Source organism: Nomascus leucogenys, chromosome 15, assembly GCF_006542625.1.
Source record: "Nomascus leucogenys isolate Asia chromosome 15, Asia_NLE_v1, whole genome shotgun sequence".
Classification (NCBI taxonomy): Eukaryota; Metazoa; Chordata; class Mammalia; order Primates; family Hylobatidae; genus Nomascus; species Nomascus leucogenys.
In genome coordinates this window covers 16,316,974-16,332,719 of record NC_044395.1, presented here as the reverse complement: position 1 = coordinate 16,332,719, position 15,746 = coordinate 16,316,974, and the positions used below count along the sequence as shown (strand labels likewise).

Sequence of the window (15,746 nt, the reverse complement as noted above, 5' to 3'; positions counted from 1 at the left end):
TGATAATTAATATATAAAGGCAAATTTTCCAAATTCATTTGTGTCTCCTCTGGGCATTTCTTTGGGATGTGTTTGTATGCACGTTTTTGCTTCTGATTTTAAAATAATTTTCCTTTGTTGTAGGATGAGCAATTCTTAGGTTTTGGCTCAGATGAAGAAGTCAGAGTGCGAAGTCCCACAAGGTCTCCTTCAGGTACGGCCAATTAAGTGCATGGTGCCTTTAAGTTTGTTTGTTAGGAGATTGTGGCTTCCCCTTGCCTTCTCTGCATGTAAAGGATGCTCTACCATACTTGGGTTAGGAAATGGCTGATGAGCTAGACTTCTTTATGGGACTCTTATCTATAAGGCCACATTGGGTTTATTCTTTCTCTCTGGGAACTACTTGGGGCATGGGAAGTAGGTTTCCACAGAATTACTGGGAAATCTGGTAGGCAAACTGAAGGTAACCTACTAAGAGTATCCTCAGATTTACACATTTTGTGTTATGTGGTAGTGTATATGTCTTTGGGAATAATTTGGCCATTATTTTTTTCAGATGAAATTTGGTCCACTGTTGTCAAAGAACCAAAAACAAAATATTGGCATTATGTGAAACATTTTTACCTGATTCTTGAAAGGCTGTATTAAAATAAAAAAATGGAAAATTAGCAATATTTGTCATTATTCTCACCAACAAAATATCTAGAATATCTTGAAATTCTAGACTTACAAGCAGTTTCCTAAAAGAAGACTCTCAATGGAAATAACATTTAATGGCTTGCCGAATTCAGTTCTGTATAGGAGAAAGCTATGTATCTTTTGATGAAAATGCATTCCTCATCTGTGCTGCCATACTGACTTCATATATGGTTTTCTTTGATTTTATGTGGATAGATACTCCAGCTAAATATGATATTGTTAGCTGTTTCTGCTTTTTGACATTGACTTAGCTTGTGATGTATGCTAGCATTAGGGTCTCACTTCATCATATATTATCATCTAATTCAAACATCCAAGTTGACAGTTTTTCTTTTCTTAAAGAGGAGTGGTATTGCCATTCTAGTTGGGGGCAGTTGGCCAGTAGCAGTGTTCTCTTTAACATGTGATGAAGTCTTAAAACTTCATATAGGAAAGGAATTTGAGAGATCATCTGGGATTTTTGTTTGTTTGTTTATAGATGACAAAATGAGGTCCATGAAATACGTGAGTAACGATTTATAGCCAGTTTGAGAGTTCTTTGGATATGTTGTGGATCAGGGAAGTTAGCAGCAGTGCTGGGACTCTTCTGTGTTCTGCTGCTTCTACTTATCTACCAAAAGCAGTTTTTAAAAAGTAGGATAGAAGAGGTTTTCAGAATTGATAAAGCCCTCTGATTGGCCAGGTTCAAGTCTACCACAATGGTAAGGAATCTTTTGATGTATTTCTGGGCAGGAGTTGTTTTGTTTGTTGTTTTTGTTTTTGTTTTTAAGACGGAGTCTCACTCTGTCACCCAGGCTCCGGGCAGGAGTTTTATTTTGTTAATTCACAACTTTTTCATGATAGTTTCCTCTTAGTTTTTTTCTTGACTACCAGTCTACCTTGAATGTTGTCTTGTTTTCTAAGAAACCATCTTGATATGCTTCATTATTTGAGAAATGAAACATGGTTTCTCTGCTGTCTCCTAGTTTATTACCTTTGTTGTAATTAGGATATGTTGAGAAAGGAGCTGTGAATCCTTAATCTATTAAAGGAAGTCTCATAAATTAATTGATGAGGAATGCATTTATATTTAGAAAGCTCAACAATAAAACCTTTGTTGACTTCTGTTCTGTTAGAAAGTAGTTCCATTGTAAAAATGTTCATCTCTTTTGGTGCCTATTAAGGGAAGTTTTAGTCTCAAAAGAATGTTATCAAACGGGAAAAGAAGATTTGATAAAATAGCCTACTCTTACTACTTTTTAAAATATAGGTTTATACAAGGTGTTTTAGAAACAGTCTAGTTTTCTTGAATGGCTTGAAAAGCAGCAAACTGAGCTTATTTATAAATTGGCAAATTCCTTTTATTTAGAATAGAACTTTGATTTAATAAGTTGTCACTTTGCTGTTGACATCAGTTAAGGTTAAATCTTTTTGCAACTTGAGACTAGCGCAAGAACCTCTAGGCAGGGGAGTAGATTTAGTGGACACATCATTATGTCACTTCACTGATTAGTTCACATGCCACCGAGTTCAGTGATCTTATTCTGATGTGTCATGAATGAACATTTTTCTATTCAGTAAAATTTTCTTAGTCTACTTTGGCAAAACAGATTGAAATATGAGACCCTGAGCTGCCCAGGGAGTTGGTATGTTGATGATTGAAGAGCAGCGTGTTCAAATTTGTTCAAAGCCAGAATTCTGAATTGGAAAGATGGGATGACTAACTAGAAGCATATTCTTAAATGTTAATCTTGGTGGCTAGGATATGGCGAGGAAGTTCAGATTTTTTTTCTTTACAATTCCTTTGAATTCAGAAAAAACCTTCTTGCTCATCTAAAATTGTAGGAAAATCAGTTTTGTGGATTAATTGTTCAACTGAAAACTTTTTATTATCTTTTTGTATCAAAAAAAGTAATTAAATGTTCTTTCAGGTGGAATGTTATTTGCTGATTTCTTTGAGGCAAATTTTGGGTGAAAAGAAACTAAGCACAATTAAGATGTTTGATTGACTCATTAGACTCAAGTTGAACTCAGTACAAAATGGCCAGTGCTAAGTTATATTCAGCTTAGTTAAAACCTAAACTACACAGCTAAATATATGCTCTTCATTGTTTAATTTCTATACACAGTTAAAACTAGTCCTCGAAAACCTCGTGGGAGACCTAGAAGTGGCTCTGACCGAAATTCAGCTATCCTCTCAGATCCATCTGTGTTTTCCCCTCTAAATAAATCAGAGACCAAATCTGGAGATAAGATCAAGAAGAAAGATTCTAAAAGTATAGAAAAGAAAAGAGGAAGACCTCCCACCTTCCCTGGAGTAAAAATCAAAATAACACATGGAAAGGACATTTCAGAGTTACCAAAGGGAAACAAAGAAGATAGCCTGAAAAAAATTAAAAGGACACCTTCTGCTACGTTTCAGCAAGCCACAAAGATTAAAAAATTAAGAGCAGGTAAACTCTCTCCTCTCAAGTCTAAGTTTAAGACAGGGAAGCTTCAAATAGGAAGGAAGGGGGTACAAATTGTACGACGGAGAGGAAGGCCTCCATCAACAGAAAGGATAAAGACCCCTTCGGGTCTCCTCATTAATTCTGAACTGGAAAAGCCCCAGAAAGTCCGGAAAGACAAGGAAGGAACACCTCCACTTACAAAAGAAGATAAGACAGTTGTCAGACAAAGCCCTCGAAGGATTAAGCCAGTTAGGATCATTCCTTCTTCAAAAAGGACAGATGCAACCATTGCTAAGCAACTCTTACAGAGGGCAAAAAAGGGGGCTCAAAAGAAAATTGAAAAAGAAGCAGCTCAGCTGCAGGGAAGAAAGGTGAAGACACAGGTCAAAAATATTCGACAGTTCATCATGCCTGTTGTCAGTGCTATCTCCTCGCGGATCATTAAGACCCCTCGGCGGTTTATAGAGGATGAGGATTATGACCCTCCAATTAAAATTGCCCGATTAGAGTCTACACCGAATAGTAGATTCAGTGCCCCGTCCTGTGGATCTTCTGAAAAATCAAGTGCAGCTTCTCAGCACTCCTCTCAAATGTCTTCAGACTCCTCCCGATCTAGTAGCCCCAGTGTTGATACCTCCACAGACTCTCAGGCTTCTGAGGAGATTCAGGTACTTCCTGAGGAGCGGAGCGATACCCCTGAAGTTCATACTCCACTGCCCATTCCCCAGTCCCCAGAAAATGAGAGTAATGATAGGAGAAGCAGAAGGTATTCAGTGTCGGAGAGAAGTTTTGGATCTAGAACGACGAAAAAATTATCAACTCTACAAAGTGCCCCCCAGCAGCAGACCTCCTCGTCTCCACCTCCACCTCTGCTGACTCCACCACCACCACTGCAGCCAGCCTCCAGTATCTCTGACCACACACCTTGGCTTATGCCTCCAACAATCCCCTTAGCATCACCATTTTTGCCTGCTTCCACTGCTCCTATGCAAGGGAAGCGAAAATCTATTTTGCGAGAACCGACATTTAGGTGGACTTCTTTAAAGCATTCTAGGTCAGAGCCACAATACTTTTCCTCAGCAAAGTATGCCAAAGAAGGTCTTATTCGCAAACCAATATTTGATAATTTCCGACCCCCTCCACTAACTCCCGAGGACGTTGGCTTTGCATCCGGTTTTTCTGCATCTGGTACCGCTGCTTCAGCCCGATTGTTTTCGCCACTCCATTCTGGAACAAGGTTTGATATGCACAAAAGGAGCCCTCTTCTGAGAGCTCCAAGATTTACTCCAAGTGAGGCTCACTCTAGAATATTTGAGTCTGTAACCTTGCCTAGTAATCGAACTTCTGCTGGAACATCTTCTTCAGGAGTATCCAATAGAAAAAGGAAAAGAAAAGTGTTTAGTCCTATTCGATCTGAACCAAGATCTCCTTCTCACTCCATGAGGACAAGAAGTGGAAGGCTTAGTACTTCTGAGCTGTCACCTCTCACCCCCCCGTCTTCTGTCTCTTCCTCGTTAAGCATTTCTGTTAGTCCTCTCGCCACTAGTGCCTTAAACCCAACTTTTACTTTTCCTTCTCATTCCCTGACTCAGTCTGGGGAATCTGCAGAGAAAAATCAGAGACCAAGGAAGCAGACTAGTGCTCCGGCAGAGCCATTTTCATCAAGTAGTCCTACTCCTCTCTTCCCTTGGTTTACCCCAGGCTCTCAGACTGAAAGAGGGAGAAATAAAGACAAGGCCCCAGAGGAGCTGTCCAAAGATCGAGATGCTGACAAGAGCGTGGAGAAGGACAAGAGTAGAGAGAGAGACCGGGAGAGAGAAAAGGAGAATAAGCGGGAGTCAAGGAAAGAGAAAAGGAAAAAGGGATCAGAAATTCAGAGTAGTTCTGCTTTGTATCCTGTGGGTAGGGTTTCCAAAGAGAAGGTTGTTGGTGAAGATGTTGCCACTTCATCTTCTGCCAAAAAAGCAACAGGGCGGAAGAAGTCTTCATCACATGATTCTGGGACTGATATTACTTCTGTGACTCTTGGGGATACAACAGCTGTCAAAACCAAAATACTTATAAAGAAAGGGAGAGGAAATCTGGAAAAAACCAACTTGGACCTCGGCCCAACTGCCCCATCCCTGGAGAAGGAGAAAACCCTCTGCCTTTCCACTCCTTCATCTAGCACTGTTAAACATTCCACTTCCTCCATAGGCTCCATGTTGGCTCAGGCAGACAAGCTTCCAATGACTGACAAGAGGGTTGCCAGCCTCCTAAAAAAGGCCAAAGCTCAGCTCTGCAAGATTGAGAAGAGTAAGAGTCTTAAACAAACTGACCAGCCCAAAGCACAGGTACTCTTTTCCACCTTGCCTATTAAAGCTAACAGTTTATTGAGCCCTTTCTATGGGCAAGTTTTAGGCTAAGTGGTTCAATTACGTCCAGTTATGAGAACCAAGAAAAGTATGGTGGAGGCAGTGGTATTTGCAGTAGTCCTTCAAGGACCAGTAGGATTTTGATAGGTAGAAAATGGCAGGACATAACATTCTAAGTAGAGAGAACAGTGTGGGTAGAAATGGAAAAGTAAGAAACATATTTGAGGAATACTGGATAGCTGGATTGGCACCTGTGGAAACTTGGTGAACTAAGGCTGAATGTACTAAGGTTGGGACTGTATCACAGAGGATGCTGAGTTGTTTGTACCTTATGAGTTTGATGTAATTAAACCTGGGACTTAATTTTAAAGGTACATTTTAATAGTCAAATTGTTTTACTATCCCCGATAGAATAGAAAACCGGAGGGGAGCATTCTTTTCCTCTGAGTAATGAGGGATTAGAGCAATAGATAATATGTTTTTGCAGAATACAAATGAGAAGTACTGGCCAGGTGCAATGGCTCATGCCTGTAATCCCATCACTTTGGGAGGCCAAGGTGGGCGGATCACCTGAGGTCAGGAGTTTGAGACCAGCCTGGCCTGGCCAACACGGTGAAACCTCATCTCTACTAAAAATTAAAAAAAAATTAGCCGGGCATGGTGATGCATGCCTCTAGTCCCAGCTACTGGGGAGATTGAGGCACAAGAATCGCTTGAACCCCGGAGGTAGAGATGGCAGTGAGCTGAGATCCCGCCACTGCACTCCAGCCTGGGCCAATAGAGTAAGTCTCTGTCTCAAAATAAATAAATAAATAAACAAACAGATTAGAAGCACTTAGCCTTGAGCCATGGAACAGGAAAGCTATAGAATTCAGTTAGTTAAGATGATACCAAACAGATTTTTACAAAGACCAGCATTTTTGTTTGTTTTTTTATTGTTTTATTTATTTGTTTAACAAAGTAAGCCAGTCACTGGCCTTTTCTGAGAAAAGTTGCTGATCTTTAGGGTCTTTTAAAAAAATTGTCATGTAGTAGATGCCTATGTATGGCAGCATATCAGGTTAGATTAAGATGGCCATAAACTTGATTTGTAATGTTATTCACGGGCTGGGCGCGGTGGCTCACGCCTGTAATCCCAGCACTTTGGGAGGCTGAGGCAGGTGGATCACGAGGTCAGGAGATGGAGACCATCCTGGCTAACACGGTGAAACCCTGTCTCTACTAAAAATCCAAAAAATTAGCCGGACATGGTGGCATGCACCTGTAGTCCCAGCTACTCGGGAGGCTGAGGCAGGAGAATCGCTTGAACCCAGGAGGCGGAGGTTGCAGTGAGCCGAGATCGCGGCACTACACTCCAGCCTGGGCGACAGGGCGAGACTCCGTCTCAAAAAAAATAAATAAATAAAATTAATGTTATTCAGCCTAGGGCCATAGTTACATTTAGTAATTCTGCCAGTTGAGAATTGTAGCAGGAATATGATGGGACTTATTTTTAACACCATGTTGGATGTTTTTGTGATAGGAGCAGCAGTCTTTAAAATCTGAGACATTTCTTTTGGAGCCTTTTATACTTTCTTTTTTTTTGAGACGGAATTTCACTCTTGTTGCCCAGGCTGGAGTGCAATGGTGTGATCTCAGCTCACTGCAACCTCTGCCTCCCAGGTTCAAGCAGTTCTCCTGCCTCAGCCTCCCAAGTAGCTGGGATTACGGGCATGCGCCACCACGCCCAGCTAATTTTGTATTTTTAGTAGAGACAGGGTTTCTCCATGTTGGTCAGGCTGGTCTCAAACTCCCAACCTCAGTGATCTGCCCGCCTTGGCCTCCCAAAGTGCTGGGAGTTGCAGGCGTGAGCCACCACCTATACTTTCATTTATAAGTTATTTCACCCCAACTTCTCTGATGATCAAGGAAATATAAAAAATAGTTTTTGGTTAGATAAACCATATTTATACCACACTGAACTTTTTGATAATATAGACTGGTGGCTTGAATTTTGAGGGGAATTTAAAATAGTAGTATAATTGGGAATAGACGCTTAGTTGTTTGTTCGTTTTTAAGATAGGGTCTCGCTCTGTCACACAGGGTGGCTCAAGTGATCCTCTTGTCCCAGCCTCCTGAGTAGCTAGAACTACAGGTGTGTACCACCACGCCCAGCCAATTTTTAAATTTTGTGTAGAGATGGGTTCTCGCTATGTTGCCCATACTGGTCTTGAACTCCTGGCCTCAAATGATCTTCCTACCTCAAGCTGTTTTTTATTTTTTGATTAGAGGCCTTTTTTTGTGCTGCCAGTTAGGATACAGTAATAGTTTATTTCTGTTTTGATGTGATTTATCAGCTGGGAATAATTTAGAGTTGTATGTTTTGATTCTAAATCATCATGAAATTGATCAAGTATACCTTGGCTTCGTTCAGTTATAATTTCAACATGTATGGTTGTTATTGTTTTTGGATTGCCTCATATTCAGGGTCAGGAAAGTGACTCATCAGAGACCTCTGTGCGAGGACCCCGGATTAAACATGTCTGCAGAAGAGCAGCTGTTGCCCTTGGCCGAAAACGAGCTGTGTTTCCTGATGACATGCCCACCCTGAGTGCCTTACCATGGGAAGAACGAGAAAAGATTTTGTCTTCCATGGGGAATGATGGTAGGTCAAGAAGGTCAATCTTGGAGTCGGAACAGGCTTTTGATTTGTTTGTTGATTATTCTGGGGATGCCCAGTAGGCTCTTCATAGTTAGTCTAGGTCCCCTGAAAAACAGATGGCAAGAGGGGATTAAATACATGAGGATTTTATTAGAAGAAATGCCTGAGAAGGAAAACGGGGAGGTAGCCAGGGAAGGCTGGGAGAGCTGTCAGACTGTGATGCCCGTCTCACCCCCATGAAGGAGAAGGGGAAGGGAAGGCAGAATCTTCCTAGACTGCTGTGCAGGTAAGAAAGGTTTAGCAAAGCTGTCCAGGAGTCTTTGAGTAAAAGTGGACTGTCAGGGGAGTCTTGTGTCTCTCAGGAACAGGCCAACTCGGGAGCAGGTGGAGGAGTGACTCTTCCACCGAGTCACTGCCTGGAAGCCCATGGTAAGTGTGGCCTCTGCACCACTGGGTTTCAGAGCACAGAAGCGGGGGCCCAGGTCAGTTGTGCTTTCTGTAGTTGGAGGTCTGGGAGGCACATTCTCATGGCTGCCATATAGTTCTTAAGTGCAGAGTAGCCACTCAAAACAAATTTAGAGGTTTGAAGAATCCTTAGAAGCATTTGGTTTCTATTCTTGATTTTAGATTAGACTGTTTTGTTTTCAGTATTTGGAATTTTGCTTTCATCAAGATGCAGGTTATTGGCTTTTTTTTTTTTTGAGACGGAGTCTCATTGTGTTGCCCAAGCTGGAGTACAGTGGTGCGATCTTGGCTCACTACAGCCTCCACTTCCCAGGTTCAAGCAATTCTCCTGCCTCAGCTTCCTGAGTATCTAGGATTACAGGCATGTGCCACCATGCCTGGCTAATTTTTGTATTTTTAGTAGAGAGGGGTTTTGCTATGTTGGCCAGGCTGGTCTCAAACCCCTGACCTCAGGTAATCTGCCCGGCTCAGCCTCCCAAAGTGCTAGGATTACAGGCATGAGCCACCATGCCCGGCCCAGTTATTGGCATTTTTAAACATTTAAATAATTATTTAAAATAGATTCTGAGTTCTGTATATAAATATTTTATTTTAATATATTTCATTTTTGGAGTACCAATTAAAACAAGGTTCAAATTCAGTACTCCCTTGGAACTAATGCCACATTTCTTTAACAGACAAGTCATCAATTGCTGGCTCAGAAGATGCTGAACCTCTTGCTCCACCCATCAAACCAATTAAACCTGTCACTAGAAACAAGGCACCCCAGGAACCTCCAGTAAAGAAAGGACGTCGATCAAGGCGGTGTGGGCAGTGTCCCGGCTGCCAGGTGCCTGAGGACTGTGGTGTTTGTACTAATTGCTTAGATAAGCCCAAGTTTGGTGGTCGCAATATAAAGAAGCAGTGCTGCAAGTAAGTGGGTGTTTCACTCTGAGATGTTGACCTCTCAACCATAAAGCTTGCTTATTTATTCCTAGTTTGTTGCAGAGATGCATAAGGAAACTGAATGTGGTTGTAATTGAGTTACAAGACTTGTTACAGTTAGATTTTGTGGTGTAGGCTGTGCTTAAATAAGAAATACTCTGGGGCCGTGCTGTCATTAATAGAATGTTCTGCAACAATGGAAATGTTCTATTGGAATAGTAGACAACAATAATGGAAATGTTTAGTTCAGTATGGCAGCCATTAGCCACATGTGGCTATTGAGTGCTTGACATGTGATTAGTGTGACTAAGGAACCACATTGTTTATTTCGTTTAACTTAAGCCATGTGTAACTAGTGGCTACCATATCAGACTGTAGCTCAGGAGGATTTCTACTTAAAACCTGACAACTTTATGTATAATTTTTATTGGGTCTACTGAAATTTTGTTGACCCAACAAAATTATGACAATTCAGGAAACATTAGAGATACCTTGCATAAATATCTGTGCTTTCTCACTCTCTCTTAGAATATATTCATGCATATGGAATTTTTTTTTTAAGAGACAGGGTCTTGCTCTGTTGCCCAGGCTGGAGTGCAGTGACATGATCATAGCTCACTGCCAACGCTGAACTCCTGGGCTCCAGTGATCCTCCTGCCTTGGCCTCCCAAAGTACTGGGATTACAAACGTGAGCCACAGTGCTTGGCCTCATATGAAATTGCTTTTTTTAAGAAGTTTTGTTTTAATTTTAATGGGTACATAGTAGGTATATATATTTATGGTATACATAAGATGTTTTGATACAGGCATGCAATGCATCATAATCATATCATGTAGAGTGGGGTATCCATTCCCTTAAGCGTTTATCCTTTGTATTACAAACAATCCAATTATACTCTTTCAGTCATTTTTAAATGTACAATTAAGTTATTATTGACTACAATCACCCTGTTGTGCTATCAAATGCTAAGTCTTATTCATCCTTTCTAATTATTTTTTGTACCCTTTAGCCATCCCCTAATATGGAATTTTTTTATGTGGAAATTTTTATTACTCTACTTTTTCTCCTCTTTTTTAGTCAGTTTGTGGAGGTACTTTCTGCCATCTGGGATACTTTATTTAAAATAGATCAAGATAGTAGCATAAACAGAAATTTTGGTGATTAAGCATCTTGTAAACTACCTGGCACAAATAATAAGTATCAATAGATATTTGCTGAATGAATGAGTGACATGAAAGTGATTAATATAAAGAATAGTTAGGAGAAATGCTACATTATTTACTTCAGGGGAGATAATTTCTAGGAGACAAGAAGTAGTTCTGTGCTTTGGTTTGGTCTGACCTTAAACAAGAATCTTGTCTCAGTCCCATTAGTGGAAAGAAGTAAAATAATCCACAGATCACAAAAAAGTACATGATAGCAAGATAAAGTTGCACTAAATTTAAGAGTTAAAGTGGATTCAGTACAGTTGTAGACTTCAGATTACATTTGAATTTTATTAAATCTAAATTTAGGGGTGAAGTATATATCAAAGCCACCAGATTTAATTATAGCATTGTAGTGGTAGGCAAAGGAGTTGTTTGGTAATTTTAGTCCGTTTTGTGTTGAGATTACTTGATGAATATTAACCTTGTAAGAGAGTAGGACTGATGTGACTACAAGAAATAATGACTGATCATTTTGTGTGTGGTGCTAGTCAGTGTTGGATTACAAGAAATTTGAGTCCCATTTCAAAAACAATTTGATATTTGCTCCTTTTAGATCCTAAAGGTAGGTGAAATTGCTGATCCAGGGATTCAAAGGCTCAGATTTAATCTGAGTAATGAGCAGTGCTTTTTTCAACTATAAAAATGTGAACCTGAATAAAGATTCACTGATTGTTGCAGACAAAATGAACACTTGTTTCAGTGCTTCTCTTCTAAATTTAATTTGTTTCATGGTTTATTCCTTGTTTTCCTAGGATGAGAAAATGTCAGAATCTACAATGGATGCCTTCCAAAGCCTACCTGCAGAAGCAAGCTAAAGGTAGTGTTGTTAAAAAGGTCTTCCCCCAAATGCTCCTTGCTTAAATGCTGTGTAGTTGTATATATCCAGTAGAAGAGAATACTTTTTTTTTAAAGTACAACTCTTTCTCAGGGAGTAGATTGTTGAAGCTAGGTAATTGGTACATGGGGGTTGATTGGACTATTTCCTGTATTGGGGGATATTTTTGAAATTTTCCATAATAAATTTTTAAAATTTATATAAAAATCATAGTTCATTATATTTCCTAGAGTAATAAAAGTATACCTATTTCACCTGATCAACTTGGCATTAACTTTCTTTAGCCTTTCAATGCTAACTTTTAACTGCAGGAAACTGAGACTGTTCTGTCACATTTCTACGTTTTTATTTTTTAAATGTATTTTTTTAACTAATTTTTAATTTTTGTGGATACATAGCAGGTGTATTTATTTATTTATTGAAACAGAGTCTCACTCTGTCTTTCAGGCTGGGGTGCAGTAGCATGATTATGACTCACTGTAGCTTCGACCTCCCAGGCTCAAGCCATCTTCCCACCTCAGACTCCCTAGTAGCTGGGACTACAGGTGTGCACCACCACGCCCGGCTAATTTTTGTAAATGTTTTTTGCAGAGACAGGATTTTGCCATGTTGCCCAGGCTGGTCTTGAACTCCTGGGCTCAAGCAATCCTCTCACCTTGGCCTCCCAAAGTGCTGGAATTACAGGCATGAGACACCACTGCACCTGGCCAGCAGGTGTATATATTTATGGGGGTACATGAGATATGTTGATATAGGCATACAATGGGTAATAATCACATCAGGGTACATGGGATGTCCATTACCTCAAGCATTTATTCTTTGTGTTACAAACAATCTAATTATACTCTTGTAATTATTTTTAAGGGTACAGTAAATTATTGTTGACTGTAATCACCCTGTTGTACTATCAAATACTAGATCTTATTCACTTCTATCTAGCTATATTTTTGTACCCATTAACCATCCCCACTTTCCCCCTCAACCTCACTACCCTTCCCAGCCTCTCGTAACTATCATTCTGTCTCTGTCTCCATAAGTTCAATTGTTTTCATTTTTAGCTCCCACAAATGAAAGAGAACATGTGATGTTTGTCTCTCTGTGTCTGGCTTATTTCACTTAACATAATGTCCTCCAGTTCCATCCATGTTGTTTCAGATGATAGGATCTCTTTCTCTTTTACGGCTGAATAGTACTCCATTGTGGATATGTACCACATTTTCTTTATCCATTGATCTTTTGATGGACGCTTAGATTGCTTTCAAATCTTGGCTATCATGAATAGTGCTGCAGGAAACATGAGAGTGCAGATATCTCTTTGATATGCTGATTTCCTTTATTTTGGTATATACCTAGCTGTGGGATTGCTGGATCATATGGTGGCTCTATAATTCTATTTTAAATAAAATTATTCTCACTTATAGACAGATGATGTTGTTGCGTTTTTCCCCCAGCTGTGAAAAAGAAAGAGAAAAAGTCTAAGACCAGTGAAAAGAAAGACAGCAAAGAGAGCAGTGTTGTGAAGAACGTGGTGGAGTCTAGTCAGAAACCTACCCCATCAGCAAGAGAGGATCCCGCCCCAAAGAAAAGCGGTAGTGAGCCTCCTCCACGAAAGCCCGTTGAGGAAAAGAGTGAAGAAGGCAATGTCTTGGCCCCTGGGCCTGAATCCAAACAGGCCACCACTCCAGCTTCCAGGAAGTCAAGCAAGCAGGTCTCCCAGCCAGCACCGGTCATCCCCGCTCAGCCACCTACTACAGGACCGCCAAGAAAAGAAGTTCCCAAAACCACTCCTAGTGAGCCCAAGAAAAAGCAGCCTCCACCACCAGAATCAGGTGAGTGAGGAGGGCAAGAAGGAATTGCTGAACCACAAGTACTAACAAAAAAGCACTGATGTCTCAAACAGCATTTGAAAGCAGGAAATGTATGATTTGAAGTCTTCAGTTCAAGAAAATCAGCTCTCTTTCTAACTATTATGTATAATAATAAAGAAACAGAAACAAAAAAACCAGTTAAATTGGAGGTATTGTTTTAATTTCCTGTTCGAAGCCTAGAGTTTAAATAGTTTTTTTTTTTCTAATGCCCCTTTCTTCACAGGTCAGTCAGTACTAAAGTAGTCGTTGCCAGCATCTGACTGCAATTTATTCTGAATTTTTTAGGTCCAGAGCAGAGCAAACAGAAAAAAGTGGCTCCCCGCCCAAGTATCCCTGTAAAACAAAAACCAAAAGAAAAGGTGAGGAGAGATTTGTTTCTCTGCCATTTCTCAGGGATGTATTCTATTTTGTAGGGAAAAGCCTTATCCTTGACTTCTATGTAGATGGCAGTGGAATTTCTTAAAATTAAGAAACTTCAAGTTTAGGCTTTTAGCTGGGCAAGGTGGCTCACACCGGTAATCCCAACACTTAATGAGGCTAAGGTGGGAGGATTGCTTGAGGCCAGCAGTTCAAGACCAGCCTGGGCAACATAGCGAGACCCTGTCTTTATTTAAACAAAAAAAAAAGAAGAAGAAGTTAGCCAGGCATGGTGGCACTTGCCAGTAGTTCCAGGTACTCAGGAGGCTGAGAGAGAAGGATCGTCTTGAGCCCAGGAATTCAAGGCTGCAGTGAGCTATGATTGCACCACTATAGTCCAGCCTGGGTGACAAAGCAAAACACAGTCTCCAAAAAAAATTTAGGCTTGGCAAGGCATGGTGGCTCATGCCTGTGATCCCGGCACTTTGGGAAGCCGAAGCGGGCAGATCACTTGAGGTCAGGAGTTTGAGACCAGCCTGGCGAACATGGTGAAACCCTGTCTCTACTAAAAATACAAAAATTAGCCAGGTGTGGTAGCGGGTGCTTGTAATCCTAGCTACTTGGGAGGCTGAGGCAGGGGAATTGCCTGAACCTGCGAGGCGGAGGCTGCAGTGAGCTGAGATTGCATCATTGCACTCTAGCCTGGACGACAGAGTGAGACTCCATCTCAAAAAAAAAAAGGAGCCGGGCGCGGTGGCTCACGCCTGTAATCCCAGCAGTTTGGGAGGCCAAGGCGGGCGGATCACGAGGGCAGGAGATCGAGACCATCCTGGCTAACACGGTGAAACCCCGTCTCTACTAAAATACAAAAAATTAGCCAGGCGAGGTGGCGGGCGCCTGTAGTCCCAGCTACTCAGGAGGCTGAGGCAGGAGAATGGCGTGAACCCTTGGGGTGGAGCCTGCAGTGAACCGAGATGGCGCCACTGCACTCCAGCCTGGGCGACAGCAAGACTCTGTCTCAAAAAAAAAAAAAAAAGTTTAGGCTTTAGCCTGTTTCTTTTTTGGTCTCTTCCTTGTTGCTTTTCCCTTCTTTGTGGCCCCATATGTTCTAGCCTAGGAATCTGCTTATTCTAAAGGCCATTTGGCATAATTATTTTTTGACCCCAACATCCTTTAGCAATTATTTGTCAGTAAAAATCACCCTTCCCTGTATTCACTATTTTTATTTATTATGGATAAAGAGATAGTGTGGTGGCTCACATCTATAATCCCAGCACTTTGGGGGCCCAGGCGGGAGGATCACTTGAGGGCAGGAGCTGGAGACCAACCTGGGCAGCACAGTGACACACAGTTGCTATAAAAATTTTAAAAACTCAGCTAGGCATGGTGGCATGCACCTGTAGTCCCAGCTACTCTTGAGAAGCTGAGGCAGGAGGATCACTTGAGCCCACGAGGTCTAGGCTGCAGTGAACTGTGACTGTGCCACTGTATTGCAGCCTAGGCAACAAGGCAAGACCCAATCTCTTTAAAAAAAATTTTCAAAGATTATTTCTCTGTTTATGTTGGAAACATGTTTTTAGATCTATTAATAAGATTTGTCATTTGCATTATTATCGGTTGCAAATGTGAAGGCAAATAGGGTGTGATTTTTTTCTATATTCATCTTTTGTCTCCTTAGGAAAAACCACCTCCGGTCAATAAGCAGGAGAATGCAGGCACTTTGAACATCCTCAGCACTCTCTCCAATGGCAATAGTTCTAAGCAAAAAATTCCAGCAGATGGAGTCCACAGGATCAGAGTGGACTTTAAGGTAAAGGTGTTCAGTGATCATAAAGTATATTGAGTGTCAAAGACTTTAAATAAAGAAAATGCTACTACCAAAGGTGCTGAAAGAGGAAATCAGTACCAACTGGGGGAATGAATAAGAACTCCCATTAGCAGACGGGTTTAGCGCTGGGAGAGCTTTGGTCAGTGTTGTTAGGTCA

General features: G+C 41.0%; 1 protein-coding gene across 3 annotated transcripts in view; it reads left to right on the top strand.

Moving 5' to 3' along the window:
- Window positions 1–15,746, top strand: part of KMT2A (lysine methyltransferase 2A) — a 90,401-nt gene that overhangs the window by 32,444 nt on the left and 42,211 nt on the right. For all 3 annotated transcript variants that reach the window (XM_030828994.1, XM_030828993.1, XM_030828992.1), the window contains 8 exons: window positions 124–193; window positions 2,787–5,440; window positions 7,928–8,105; window positions 9,245–9,479; window positions 11,454–11,518; window positions 12,988–13,365; window positions 13,690–13,763; window positions 15,440–15,571. In XM_030828994.1, the coding sequence (XP_030684854.1) occupies window positions 124–193; window positions 2,787–5,440; window positions 7,928–8,105; window positions 9,245–9,479; window positions 11,454–11,518; window positions 12,988–13,365; window positions 13,690–13,763; window positions 15,440–15,571 (3,786 nt within the window). The remainder of the gene's footprint in view (window positions 1–123; window positions 194–2,786; window positions 5,441–7,927; window positions 8,106–9,244; window positions 9,480–11,453; window positions 11,519–12,987; window positions 13,366–13,689; window positions 13,764–15,439; window positions 15,572–15,746) is intronic.